This window comes from Megalobrama amblycephala, linkage group LG4 (assembly GCF_018812025.1).
Source record: "Megalobrama amblycephala isolate DHTTF-2021 linkage group LG4, ASM1881202v1, whole genome shotgun sequence".
In the NCBI taxonomy this organism is placed as follows: domain Eukaryota; kingdom Metazoa; phylum Chordata; class Actinopteri; order Cypriniformes; family Xenocyprididae; genus Megalobrama; species Megalobrama amblycephala.
This window is the reverse complement of record NC_063047.1, coordinates 24,129,353-24,143,311: the sequence shown is the minus strand read 5'-3', so window position 1 is coordinate 24,143,311 and position 13,959 is coordinate 24,129,353. Positions and strand designations below refer to the sequence as shown.

The following is a 13,959-nucleotide window of genomic DNA, read 5'->3' as shown; positions in this document are numbered from 1 at the left end:
TCTCTTTAATTGATTTAAATCACTGCAAATACCTTTTATTCAATGAGAGAGAGATTGAATGAGAGAAAGGAAGAGAGACAGAATATTCTACAGAGGAAGGGTGGAGATACAGAGACAGACCAGATCTTGTCTTCTAATTGGATTTCAGCCTCTTTTCATTTGTCTTCTGTCTGTAAACCTGGACTGTCTCAGTCCAAAATATTCGCCTTAAACAGCAGGCTTCCATCCCTTCCTTCCTCTTTCCCTCTTATTCTGATGCTCCAGGAATAGATTCTAAATAAACAGGCATCTTCACAGTCACGTCTCAGAGGACAGTTCACATGGTCACAGTGCTTTGGTGTGGAATCTATCGGCATCATTGTGCAGGCAGCACATTAAGGCAGCACAAGTTACATTATTCAGAAAAGAAAATAGCCAAAAAGAAAAAAAAATTAGAAGTTAGATTCACTTGTTTTCTTGATGCATTGATTAAAATCCAGCTGATGCATTGGTCTTAAAATACTGTTTCATTATGTCACATTTCTGAAACTTCATGCCTGTATTGATTAATCCAGCTGTAACATTTTACTATGTTGATGATGTACAAAGTCATGTTGCCAGAAATTGAGTAATCACTTTCCAAATGTGTAGTAAACCAGGGTCCTTACCAGTGCCCAGATCCGTATACATGATTTACTGATTCTCAAGCTAGGGAGCTGTTTGAGATGCAACCATTGTCTGTTTTGCCAGAATTCTAGTCATTCATTCGTTGTCATGGTTTCTAATTACCCCACACCTGTTCCCTGTTCTGTTAATCATCATCCTCTTCATAAAGAGGGTATGCATTGACGTCACTTTCCCGCTGGAACGCGCTCCCTCAGCTGGACAGAGTGGTAAAAGAACCTGCTGCATGACTGGATTTAATAAGGGAAACAGCAAAAACGCGAGTAAAACAAATGATATCACTAAAGGTTGGGCTCGAAAGTGTTCCTTATAACATGTCAAAGAAACTTAATCCATGGATATTGACATGCAGCCAGGAATCATGGTTGCTGACATAAATATGTGCCTGATGCTTCTGCGAATTGCACCGATCCATTTGCTTCTCTTCTTTTTTTTCTGTAGTTTTCAGTAGTTTGTAAAAAATATATCAGATTTTGTGCCAAAGCTATTTGTACAGTCAATCGCAAAGCTCTTTCTCGTTTTGGATGTGTTTTGTGTGTTTTTCGAGGCATTCATGCTGAAAACCAATACTGCCACTCAGTCTTTTTGCCACTCAGCGGGCGTAACCGCAGTCATAACGGCCGACGGTGACGTCATGTGCATACCCTCTATTTAAGCCTTCTGTCTTCCTCAGTTCATTGTCTTGTGTAAACGTTTATGGATTGTTGCGTTTGAGTTCTCTTCATATTTAATAAAAGTAGTATATCTTCGTTCATTCTGCATCATGCATCACCCTTTTGATTAAAGGGATAGTTCACCCAAAAATGAAAATTTGATGTTTATCTGCTTACCCCCAAGGCATCCAAGATGTAGGTGAATTTGTTTTTTCAGTAGAACACAAATGATGATTTTTAACTCCAACCGTTGCCGTCTGTCAGTCTTATAATGCGAGTGAATGGTAACACAATTTATAAGAGTCAAAAATATGCATAGACAAATCCAAATTAAACCCTGCGGCTCGTGATGACACATTGATGTCCAACTGCGTTCAGCACTCGCTTAGTGAGGTCTGATCGCGCTCTGACAACGGCAGTGATGTCTCGCACTTATACTTCAATGAGTGCCAGACATCACTGCCGTTGTCAGAGCGCGATCAGACCTCACTAAGCGAGTGCTGAACGCAGTTGGACATAGTGGTGTATTAGAGGTAAAAAATGATATAAATAATGTTCAGTTTCTTGCACAAACCGATCGTTTCGTGTCTTAGGACATCAATGTGTCGTCACGAGCCGCAGGGTTTAATATGGATTTGTCTGTGCATATTTTTTGACTCTTATAGATTGTGTTACCATTCACTCGCATTATAAGATTGACAGACGGCAACGGTTGGAGTTAAAAATCATCATTTGTGTTCTACTGAAGAAACTAAGTCACCTACATCTTGGATGCCCTGGGGGTAAGCAGATAAACATCAAATTTTCATTTTTGGGTGAACTATCCCTTCAACACAAGCAACCCATGATACAGCAAGGATGCATTAAATTGATCACAAGGGTCAGTAGAGAAATTAATAATGTTATAAAAGATTTATACTTCAAATAGTTCTGTTCTTTTGAGCTTTCTATTCATCAAAGAATCCTAAAAAAAAATGAACACTGTAAAGTCCAATTCATTTCCACAAACCGGACAGTTCAAAAACCGTTTCATCCGTTCCTTGCGTGATATGATGTGATATGTCTCCACGCATCTTTTCTAACAATTCGTTGTTTTATGAAACATTCAAATAAAAAGTTATGCATATTTCGGATTATTGCCTTTCTTTCACTTAAGTTAATGGTGTTTGTGGTCATACTGTCATTCACGGATTCTTTATGTCGGATACGACTGATCAATATTGAGTAGCATACATCTTGGATAAGCTTGTGCTTAAGCAAGCTACGTCGGCTTGTGCGTCGTGTGTCATCAACCTGAAGATAAGGTTTGATTCAGTTCGATTAGTGAACCGGCTCGACCGGTTACTTCCTATGAACCGGCTCAAAAGAACGATTCGTTCAAGAACCAAACATCACTACAAATATTAAGCAGTACAACTGGTTTCAACATTGATAATAAATGTTTCTTGAGCACCAAATCAATATATTAGAATTATTTCTGAAGGATTATAATTAATGTGACAATGAATGTAATGGCTTCTGGAAATTTAGCTTTGCCATCACAGGAATAAAATACATTTAAAAAAAAAAAAAAGCTTTTCTGTCCCTTCTTTCTGTAGTTCATCAGAACTATGTGGGGACGGATGCGGAAAAGAACCCCTTCTTCCTGTCTGTGGTTCTGTCAGACCAGAACAACCAGCGGGTCCCACAGTACCGAGCCATCCTCTGGCGCAAGTCGGTGAGTCGTGTGTGCGTCACTTTTGCTCTGAGCAGTGACTCACATAACAGATCGACCTCTTCGTGAAGTGACTACACTGTTTTGTTCTGATGTCTCAAAGGCCAGTATGTGAAGACTAAATGCCTAAAAACCCTGAATGCACAGTGACACGGTATTAAATGTCACCTTCCTATGAGCAACAAGGTCTCGGTTATAAAACCTTGTGTCATAGCCTCCAGCAACACTGGCTTGCTGTCTTCTTATGCCATGTCACATTTCGCTTTATATATGTATAATATATGTCCATCTCTTTCAGGGTACTCTAAAAATCAGCCTTCCATACAGTCCAACAAAAACACTATCAGTCAAATCTATATTAAGGTAAGTCTGTCTGTGATGCACCCTATTCACACATGCGAAGATTCAATTTGAGCGAAATAAATTAAAATGCATTAATTTGCCCCTCTTGACCCTTTCACCCTCCAGTGCCATGAATGTGGATCGTTTCGAAAAGGGCCCGAGGGAGATCCTTAACCCAGAGATTCAGAAGGTGCCCACCCACACCTGTCAATCAACATTACATGTCCTCCTCTCTGTTAATTACTGTCTATTTTTGCTCTGGTTTGTTGTTCTGCTTCACAATCACTTTAGGATTCAAACGCAGCCGCTGTCTGAGCTTCTATTGCTCCAGAGAGCTTAGCTTTTGTGGAAACGTTTGCCGCTAATCAAAGGCCATTGTCAGTGGCATTCAGATATTTGAATGCATGAACATGCTCTCTGTAATGTTTGCGTAACCCACGCTATTAGTGCTCCTAACTGGTGTTTAGAAATTTAACCTCAATGAAAACTGATTGTTTTATTGTACTGGGATATAATGATTTGATTTGAGCTAAACTGTTTATTTATTTATTTATTGTTGGCAGGACTTACTGGTGCTGGAGGAGCAAGAGGTGTGTACTGTCAAATGTGTGTATGTGTTTGATTTAAGTATGCCATGCAAATAAATGAAGTTCTTAGTGATTTTTAAATCAACTTCTTAGTGAATTCCCCCTGAATGCTTCTCACATGTTTGTATGTTCTTACAGGGCAGTGTAAACTTTAAATTTGGTGTTCTTTATGCCAAAGATGGGCAGCTGACGGATGATGAAATGTTCAGTAACGGTGAGCACAGAGCCACTCATAACATACTTATAATACTAAATATTTCTTTACCTTTCTACTGACAAGATTTGGCTCACACACTATGTTATAATAAAAACCAATAACCAAATAAAAGAATATTCTGTTTCACTCAGAAATACATCGCATTATGGAAGTACAATGCAATTAATGCAATTCACATTGATTTTAAAATAATGTCTTATTTATTTATTATTGCTCTACAATCAAGTTGATTTTCTATGTTTATGTATTTTTTTCAGAAACAGGAAGTGAGACCTTTGACAAATTTCTGAATCTCCTTGGCGACACAATCTGTCTGCAGGGCTGGGCAGGGTATCGAGGAGGACTAGACACTAAGAGTAGGACAAATACACACGTACACATGTTTACAAATGAACAGAGAGATATTTCTTTCCCTTTAAACTGTATTTTACTCATTCATTTTCTCTCTCTCTCTCTGTTTAGACGACACTACAGGAATGAATTCCATCTACACAGTCTATCAGGGTCATGAGCTCATGTTCCATGTTTCCACCATGTTACCTTATTCTAAAGAGAACAAGCAACAGGTAAGTTGTAGAACACATACGCTATGTATGCTCAATATGTTGTATATTGTTTACTGGCCGATATTAGTGGGTTTTCCTACACTACTTTTCAAATGTTTGGGGTCGGTAAGATTTTTTGGTCCCACTTTATATTAAGTGGCCTTAACTACTATGTACTTACATTTAAATTAATAATTTGATACAATGCACTTATTGTGTACATACATGTTTTTACATTGTACTTATATTTTAAAAACACCTGCATGTAATTACATCTATAATTAATTTCTGTAATTATATTTATAATTACACTGTTGACCCATCCCTTACACCTTACCCCTACCCTTAAACCTACCCATACCACCAAAGCTTTCCCTAACCTTACCTGTATCCCACCTCAAAAGCAGCAAAAGTATTTTGCAATTCAGTATGAACCGAATAAGTACATTGTACTTATTTTTTGATGTAAGTACATAGTAGTTAAGGCCACTTAATATAAAGTGGGACTGATTTTTTTAATGTTTTTGAAAGAAGTCTCTTATGCTCAACAAGGCTTTGTTTATGTGATAAAGAATGCAAGGTCACACTTTAGATTAGGGTCCAATTCTCACTATTAACTAACTCTTAACTACGACTTTTGCCACAATAAACCCCTAATTACTGCTTATTAATAGTTAGGAAGGTAGTTGTTGGGTATTGGGTAGGATTAAGGGATGAAGAATATGGTTGTGCAAAATATGGCATTAATATGTGCATTATAAGTACTAATAAACAGCCAATATCCTAGTAATATGAATGCTAATAAGCAACTAGTTAATAGTGAGAATTGGACCCTAAACTAAAGTTTTACAGAATGCAGTAATAACATTCCGAAATATTATTACAATTTAAAATTCTTAAATATTATGACAATTTAAAATAACATTTTTTATTGTAATATTTTTTAAAATGTAACTCCATGTAAACCTACTTTCGATCATATTATTTTTTCCTTGTTGAATTAATTATTATTATTATTTTATTTTTTTCAAAAGAAACCAGAAAATCATACTGACCCCAAACTTTTGAACGGTAGTGTACATTGGTCAGTTTTGGATATATAAAAAGAATGTGTCATCATTTAGAATTTACTTAAAGTTAACCTTTAAACACAGTAATAATGTAATTTAAAGGTTCTCTAAGCGATCCTGAGCGGATAACTTCCTGTTGACATTCGAAGTGTTGTCAAACAAAACAGAGGCTAGCTAGACCCTCCCTCCTCCTCCTCCTCCTCCCCCTCCCCTCCTCCCATCCGTGCTTCCTGAAACAGTCATGAACGCGCATTTAAAATCATTCTTGTCGGTTATTGGCTGGAGCATGTTTATTATGTTTCGTGGTCCAGGCTGCACCAGTTTGTTTTTGTTGCCGTTTTTGGAGCCTGTGGCGACTACAGAGAGGCCTTTTTTTACAGTGTGTTCAGAGGACAGGCAGCTAGCGGATAGTGAGGAGATGTTTGCTGTATGTGACAAAAAATGTTTTGGCCTAAAAACGCGTGACATCACTTAGAGGACCTTTAATAACACTGTCAAATGTAATCTTTAGCAAGTCTCAAAATACCCATTTTTCATACTGTACATTATTATGATGTGATGCCTAAATTGCAGCATTTAAAATTACTGATTTTACTTTTTAGTGTTTTATTTAGACACAATAGTATAGACATTTAATATCAGCCATAACATGAAAATAATTATGAGATTATCGATTATGATATTATTAGTATTGATTATGATATTAATAGTATCATTATCAGCCCATCCTGGGATTCAATAGGACTATAGAGAGACATTCTGGTTCCAAACGCTACCAAAAAAACAAAAACACATCCATGTAAAACTACAAATAGAATGAGATAAAGACAGAGAGAGAGGGAAATGAAAGAGACATTTGAATGATAGAAAGAATGGAGCTGCGTGTGTTTGTCGAGGCAGAAAGGAGCCAGTCTGTAGCTCGGTAGGTGGTGAGGGGAAAACAGGCTATATTTAACATCCAAAAGAGCTGGACATCACAGCGGTCAGTCTCTCCCTCTCTTTTCTCTGTTGCCTTTTCCCCTTCCCCCCTCAGCTCCATATCCTGATTACATCAAGCGTCAATCACTTCACTCTCTCTCACTTCATATCCCTCTCTTCTTGATTATATCATCACACAGTAATCCCTTTTCTCTCTCTCATGCTCTCCTTCCGTTTCTCACTTTTTCTCTTTCACTCTATCAGATCATATGATTGAGTACAAGTAGAGCTCTTGTGTACTGGAGTGCTTTTGGAAGCATTCACAATAGCAGGATTTTCAAAGTATTTGTGTCAGTTCAAGGTCTTGGCACTCTACAGACGAGAGCCTCTTCAGTCCTCCATATCAATAACCACCTTTACCAATGCTGAACCGCTCATGAGAAGAGCAGAACAGCTCATACACTCTAAAAGTCTCTTGCTGATCCTAAAAGTATGCAGATATACTGAACAGGTGGAAGACTCAGGAATCAAGTACTGTTCCCAAGGGAGAGTTAGTTTTTTCATAGAAGAAAACTGTTCTTTGAACCAAAAATAAAAATTCTGTCAGCATTTTCTCTCTCTCATGTCATTCTAAATGACTTTCTTTCTTCCGTAGAGCATGAAGAAAGATATTAAAGGATTAGTCCACTTCAGACTTCAAATTCCCTGATAATTTACTCACCCCCATGTCATCCAAGATGTTTATGTCTTTCTTTCTTCAGTCAAAAAGAAATTAAGGATTTGAGGAAAACATTCGAGGACTTTTCTCCATATAGTGGACTTCAACAGCTACCAACGGGTTAAAGGTCCAAATTGCAGTTTAAATGCAGCTTCAAAGGGCTCTACACGATCCTAGTTGAGGAATAAGGGTCTTGTCTGGCAAAACTGCAAAGACTAAGTCAAACGGCCTTTACAACAAAAGAAAAAACAATGATGTCGGACGATTCTGAAGTTGGAGGAGAAAATAAGATGAAGTTTTTCGCCCTACCGCGGTACTTTCGCCTACATCACGCGTGTCCTTTCCAACATGATTACGTAATGCGTGGCACATTGCAGAGCTAGTGCAAGACGAGCATTTGTAGTTAAAAAGTATACAATTTTTATTTTTTTTAGAAAATGACCGATCGTTTCATTAGATAAGACCCTTATTCCTCGTCTGGTATCCTGTAGAATCCTTTGAAGCTGCACTGAAACTGTAATTTGGACCTTCACCCTGTTGGTAACTGTTGAAGTCCACTATATGGAGAAAAATCCTGGAATGTTTTCCTCAAAAACCTTAATTTAAAAAAAAAAAAAAGATATAAACATCTTGGATGACATGGGGGTGAGTAAATTATCAGGAAATTTTAATTCTGAAGTGAACTTATCCTTTAAAGAATCATAGCTATTTTTCCATCAAGGACAGTTTATAGGGACTGCATGAAAGACATGTTCACTATGAACTGTTGTATGGAGAAGTTGTTTCTTTCACGAGTTCGTGTGCCCATGTAATCATAACGTAAGTGGTAAACAGATTTTGCTTGCTGTCTGCTATAGAGGGGCTCAGAGGATATTCTCAAGCTCTGATTGCACCCCATTACATAGACAAAAATATACAAAAAGGAGGAGGAGGGATGCTGAAAGAACTAACAATGGGAAGTGGTAAGAGGCAGATTTTTTTTTTTACCTTGGTATTACTTAGAAGATTAGATAGGCATACTCCTCCTGAAATTACTTTAATAGCTTCTCTTAAAAATTCTCCTATTAACAACATATGGGTTTGGAAAAACATGAGGGTGAGCGAATAAAGATCAAATTAAAATTTTTGGGTGAACCATCCCTTTAAAATAATCCTAAGAAAACTCTGCTTGACCCTGTCAAACGGCTGGAAACAGGAAGGAGCCTGTTTGGTATTGTTCAGGTGTTATGTGTGTCACTGGAAGGATGTTCTGTGTAACGGTGAGGAGAAATGGCAGAGAATCATAATTAAGCTCTCAGTAGAAATGAATCCGTCACTGAAATAAGTAAATACTCATTCCTGTCACAGCTCGCGGTCAAGCGCATGTATCTGTCTAGATGCGTGTTTTTGTGTGTGAGAGAGAGAGAAAATGAGAGAGATACCGGGAGAGAGGGGAAGGTGAAAAGCAGCCATGTAGTAATTGAGCTTTAAGGGGATGTTTTGTGTGTGTGTGTTTGTGTGTGTGTGCTCTTGAGACAAAAGATAAAAGCTCTTTTTCATGCGTAATGGTCCAGACTCATTAACAAGCTCAATTATGCTTCCTGGCTAACGGGTGTGAGGTGTCAGAGGGCATTATGAATGTCCAAACATGCACACAAACCAAACTAAACACACACATAGGCATGTACTCTTTTCAAAATGAAATACTTTTTCATTTAATACTGGAGAGAAAAAAGTTGGTGTATTAGTTTTAGGTAACAAAAGCAGCTTTTTGGAATGTGCTTCAGGCATGTATGATTATAGCTTCAATTATTTCACTCTGTGCAGGTAGAGAGGAAGAGACACATTGGGAACGACATCGTGACCATCGTGTTTCAGGAGGGAGATGACGCCTCTCCGTCCTTTAAGCCCTCTATGATTCGCTCCCATTTCACACGTATCCTTCATCCGTTGAACTGCTGAAATGAGTCACTCGGTGTCAGTGATTGGGCTATTTATGGGTGGCATGTTTTTACAGAAAAAAAAGTGTAAATGACTTTAAGTTTTTGTGTACATTAGTAGTTTTGTATGTGAAGCTATTATATGGATGATTTCCTTTACATACCCCACAGATATTTTTGCCTTAGTTCGATATAATAGCCAGAATGATAGTTACAGGTATGTGTGTGTTTGGACGTTTTACTTTTGTGCATAGCATATATGTAGAAATGTGTGTTATTTAATATATTATTTATTACGTTTTATTTTAATATAAGTATTGTATTGTATATAAACTACCATTCAAATACGAAAGAGGATTAGGGCCAAGCAATAATAAAAAAAGTAAAACCATCTCGAGATTAAAGTGTTAAATTTTGAGAAAAAACTCTTTAAATTTCGAGAAAAAAGTCGAAATAAAATGTTGAGAATAAACTCATTAAATTACGAGAAAAAACTCGTTAAATTTCAAGAAAAAAGTCGAGATAAAATGTTGAGAATAAACTCGTTAAATTATGAGAAAAAAATTGTTAAATTTTGTGAAAAAAGTCGAGATAAAATGTTGAGAATAAAGTCATTAAATTACGAGAAAAAAGTCGTTAGATTATGAGAACAAATTCGTTAAATTATGAGAAAAAAAAGTTGTTAAATTATGAGAACAAATTCGTAATTTAAAGGATTAGTTCACTTTTAAATAAACTTTTGCTGATAATTTACTCACCCCCATGTCATCCAAGATGTCCATGTCTTTCTTTCTTCAGTCGAAAAGAAATGAAGGTTTTTGATGTAAACATTCTAGGATTTTTCTCCATATCATTCATTTCAATGGGCACCAAACGGTTGAAGGTCCAAATGGCAGCTTCAGTGCAGCTTCAAAGGGCTTTAAACCACACCAGACGATACCAGACGATGAATAAGGGTCTTATCTAGCGAAACGATTGGTCATTTAAACATTTTTTTTAAAAAGTTTAAGTTTTATAAGCACAAATGCTGGCTTTGCTTTTTTCTCCGACGCGCGTTCGTGACGTCACGTAATACGCAATTACGTTGAAAAGGTCATGGTTGACGTAGGCATAGCAACCACAGTTTCATTTGCTCAGGATTGTGTATAGACAAATCCGGCGAAACACGGAAGTAAAGCAGCGCCGCCATTACTGCGTGCCTTGCTGCTAAGGAAGTAGCAGAAGTAGTGTGTTGGTCCCGTAGGCTGTAGCAGATGTTAGCTATATAGTTTTTTTAGTACGTATGCTGTCCAGTGATGCCGGGCAGAGCGTGTTGTGTGGTTGGTTGTTTTAACAACAGCACAAAGCTACAGGCCTGGAATAAAACCGTTTGTGTAATCCACGAAGCTTTGTTGCACATTGACTGCCCATGTTTACGGCCATACGGATTGCACAGAGTTCCTGGTCGAGCGGAGGACCAAGATGTGCGTCAAAAGTGGATGAAACACATAACCGAGGTGGCTCATCGCATGCCAGATGATTAATAAAATAATCTTCAATACCTATAAGAACATGTATTTTATTGCAACAACTGGTCGTGGCTAAGGCCATCCTTAAAAATATTTTGGTTTGCCGTAACAGCCAAAAAAATAAAAAATGGTCGGTAGGTCGTAAAAAATGTAAAAAAAAAAATTTTTTTTATTGCATCACATTAAGTGTATTGTGATTGTCAAAACATTTTAGTAACTAAGCTGAATTTTATTAGGTTTAGTGACATGTTACAATGTTTACATGGTAGGCTACAATTTCTGGTAAGCTACACTTTTTTATTATTTTTATTCAATTATTATTATTTAATTATTATTGTGATTTGATTTAATATTGACTCATTTGGATAAATATTAGGTAGGCTATAATTTTTCTCAAGAAAAAAACAACTCACCTAACTTAATGCTGTAAACATACAGAAAGCCCTATCAGCTGGCAGTATTATTTAAAAATAACAATTTAAATATAATGCATTTTTTATTATAATAACAACTTTATTTAATGATATAAGTAAAAATATAAAAAAGATGTAATACAGTACACATATCAGCCAAAACAGGTTCTGTGTGAGGGGCTGCTAGCTGACAGCCGTCGGTCATTTCTGAGAGATTTAACGTTACCTCAGACGAAGGTAAGTGTGAATACATAAATCCATTTTGAAAAACATGTTTACAAGAACATAACATTATACGTCGTTTGATGTTGTAATATTTTTTTTAATCTGTATTTCTAGCATGTCACATTTACAAGCACCAAAACGGTATTTATTGTTTGAATTTCGTAATAAAATTGACAGAATCTGAGAGCTGAGATTTTTTTCTATCATAAGTAACCTGCTCTGTCTAGTCTGTCGGTCTCTGTGTCCTCTTTACTTCGCGATTTTTCTGTGCGTGAGAAAATGGATGTGTGGCGTGAGAGCGTGTGAAAAGCGTCAATTGCGTGTGTCTCACATTTTATTGCATTTGTATTAGCTGTTTGAAGAGTAAAAAAAATCCGTGGGTCTTAACGCAATTACAATCGGCAAGTCGGTCGGACTAAAAGGGGAAAAAATAATTAATTTGGTCGGTCCTAAATTGACAGGGTCGGTCGGGTTATGGCAAACAAGAATATTTTTAAGGATGGCCTAATAATTATTTGAAACTTAAGCTTGTGAACATATTAGCAACACAGCTATAATGACAGCGTTCGGTTTTATTGTTGTCATCAATTAATACACTTCTTAATTACATTACATTACATTTTTACATTATTACATTATGTTGTCAATAAATTACCTTTATCTGTAAGTTTTGGCCACTGCCTGACATCATCTACCCATGTTCCCTTTCACCAGACATTTTCTTTAATGAGCAGGATGCGCTTTAATTGAAATGTCATTAGAGGGCACCGGCCGGCAAGTGTCACACCGTCACACTTCGCAGGCACGCAGTAATGGCGGCAGGCAAGATGGCGGCGCCCATAGAGTTCGCGGCGGATTTGTGTATAGGAAATCTCTGAAAAGTCACAAATTTCTGTCCTGACAAAAATTTTCTTTTAGGCTTTCTAATATTAAAACACCCAGGATACGCACACCTTTCAAGCGTGAGTTTAAAATATTCTAACTGACCGCCAGAGTGAGTTTTTTTTTAAGGCGACCCTTATTTTAGAACGTTTGCCCTTATTGTTTCCATGGCGACGCGTGCGTGTCACGAGCGCTGAACGTAGCCACAATAACACTGTATGAGAGATGGATCACTATTATTTTGTTTTTCCTTTTTTATTTAAAATATTCGTAAACTTGCTTACATGTCTTCAGCTATATGATATTCTGATTCTCAAATATGTGTGAGTGAGTGTGTTTTGTCGTTTAAAAACCTTTATAAATGATCTTTATCTTGATCTATAATGCGAGATGGGCGCCGCCATCTTAGTTTGCACTGCAGTTCACAGAGTTCTGTCAGTCTGATTTACAGCACGTGAATACATCAGTTTCTCCTGAAATATATGCAAGTAAGTGGCTGGTGAACTGGAAGAATAAGAGAGTAAACTTTATAGTTACTGAGACCCATTATGTGTGTCTGATATGAATAAATGTCAGCAAATTATATTTGAATTCAGTTTATTGATGCTTCCACTGACGTCTGACATCAGTGTGTATTTTATAAACTCCAAATGTATTGTTTAATAGTGCTTATGCGTATTTAAATGTCTGAAACCTTAAAAGAAACATTATGTGGCTGAAAACACTGCATAGCTGTGATGACAAGAGAGCACGCGTCCGTCTCGCAGCCATAGCGCGAAAGCACAGTTTGAATCTAGCAGTTATGTGACGTCGCTGAACATTCTAAATCCCATATGTGGAACCGTACGCCCAGGGACACAGAAATAAACATCCCATATGTGGGAACGTACCGCTCAAAGAGTTAAACAATAAACTGACACAAAGACATTTGAATATGTGTATACGATCCTCCTTCCGCACATTTGTAATGTAAACACTGACTCGATACTTCCGCCTACGTCAACCGTGACCTTTTCAACGTAATTGCGTATTACGTGACGTCACGAATGCGCATCGGAGAAAAGAGCAAGGCCAGCATTTGTGCTTATAAAACTTAAACTTTTTTTTTTTTTTTTTAAATGACCAATCGTTTCGCTAGATAAGACCCTTATTCATCGTCTGGTATCGTTTAAAGCCCTTTGAAGCTGCACTGAAACTGCCATTTGGACCTTCAACTGTTTGGTGCCCATTGAAATGAATGATATGGAGAAAAATCCTAGAATGTTTACATCAAAAACCTTCATTTCTTTTCGACTGAAGAAAGAAAGACATGGACATCTTAGATGACATAGGGGTGAGTAAATTATCAGCAAAAGTTTATTTAAAAGTGGAGTAATCCTTTAACGAATTTGTTAACAACTTTTTTCTCATAATTTAATGAGTTTACTCTCAACATTTTATCTCGACTTTTTTTTCTCGAAATTTAACAACATTTTTCTCATAATTTAACGAGTTTATTCTCAACATTTTATCTCGACCTTTTTCTCGAAATTTAACGAGTTTTTTCTCGTAATTTAACGAGTTTATTCTCAACATTTTAACCATT

At 37.0% G+C, this 13,959-nt stretch overlaps 1 protein-coding gene across 7 annotated transcripts in view; it reads left to right on the top strand.

Moving 5' to 3' along the window:
* garnl3 (GTPase activating Rap/RanGAP domain like 3) overlaps positions 1-13,959 on the top strand; it is a 79,826-nt gene that overhangs the window by 46,742 nt on the left and 19,125 nt on the right. For all 7 annotated transcript variants that reach the window (XM_048188483.1, XM_048188478.1, XM_048188480.1 and 4 more), the window contains 9 exons: positions 2,915-3,033; positions 3,329-3,393; positions 3,499-3,562; positions 3,936-3,962; positions 4,098-4,173; positions 4,434-4,532; positions 4,639-4,742; positions 9,234-9,342; positions 9,518-9,563. In XM_048188483.1, coding sequence (XP_048044440.1) covers positions 2,915-3,033; positions 3,329-3,393; positions 3,499-3,562; positions 3,936-3,962; positions 4,098-4,173; positions 4,434-4,532; positions 4,639-4,742; positions 9,234-9,342; positions 9,518-9,563 — 709 coding nt within the window. The remainder of the gene's footprint in view (positions 1-2,914; positions 3,034-3,328; positions 3,394-3,498; positions 3,563-3,935; positions 3,963-4,097; positions 4,174-4,433; positions 4,533-4,638; positions 4,743-9,233; positions 9,343-9,517; positions 9,564-13,959) is intronic.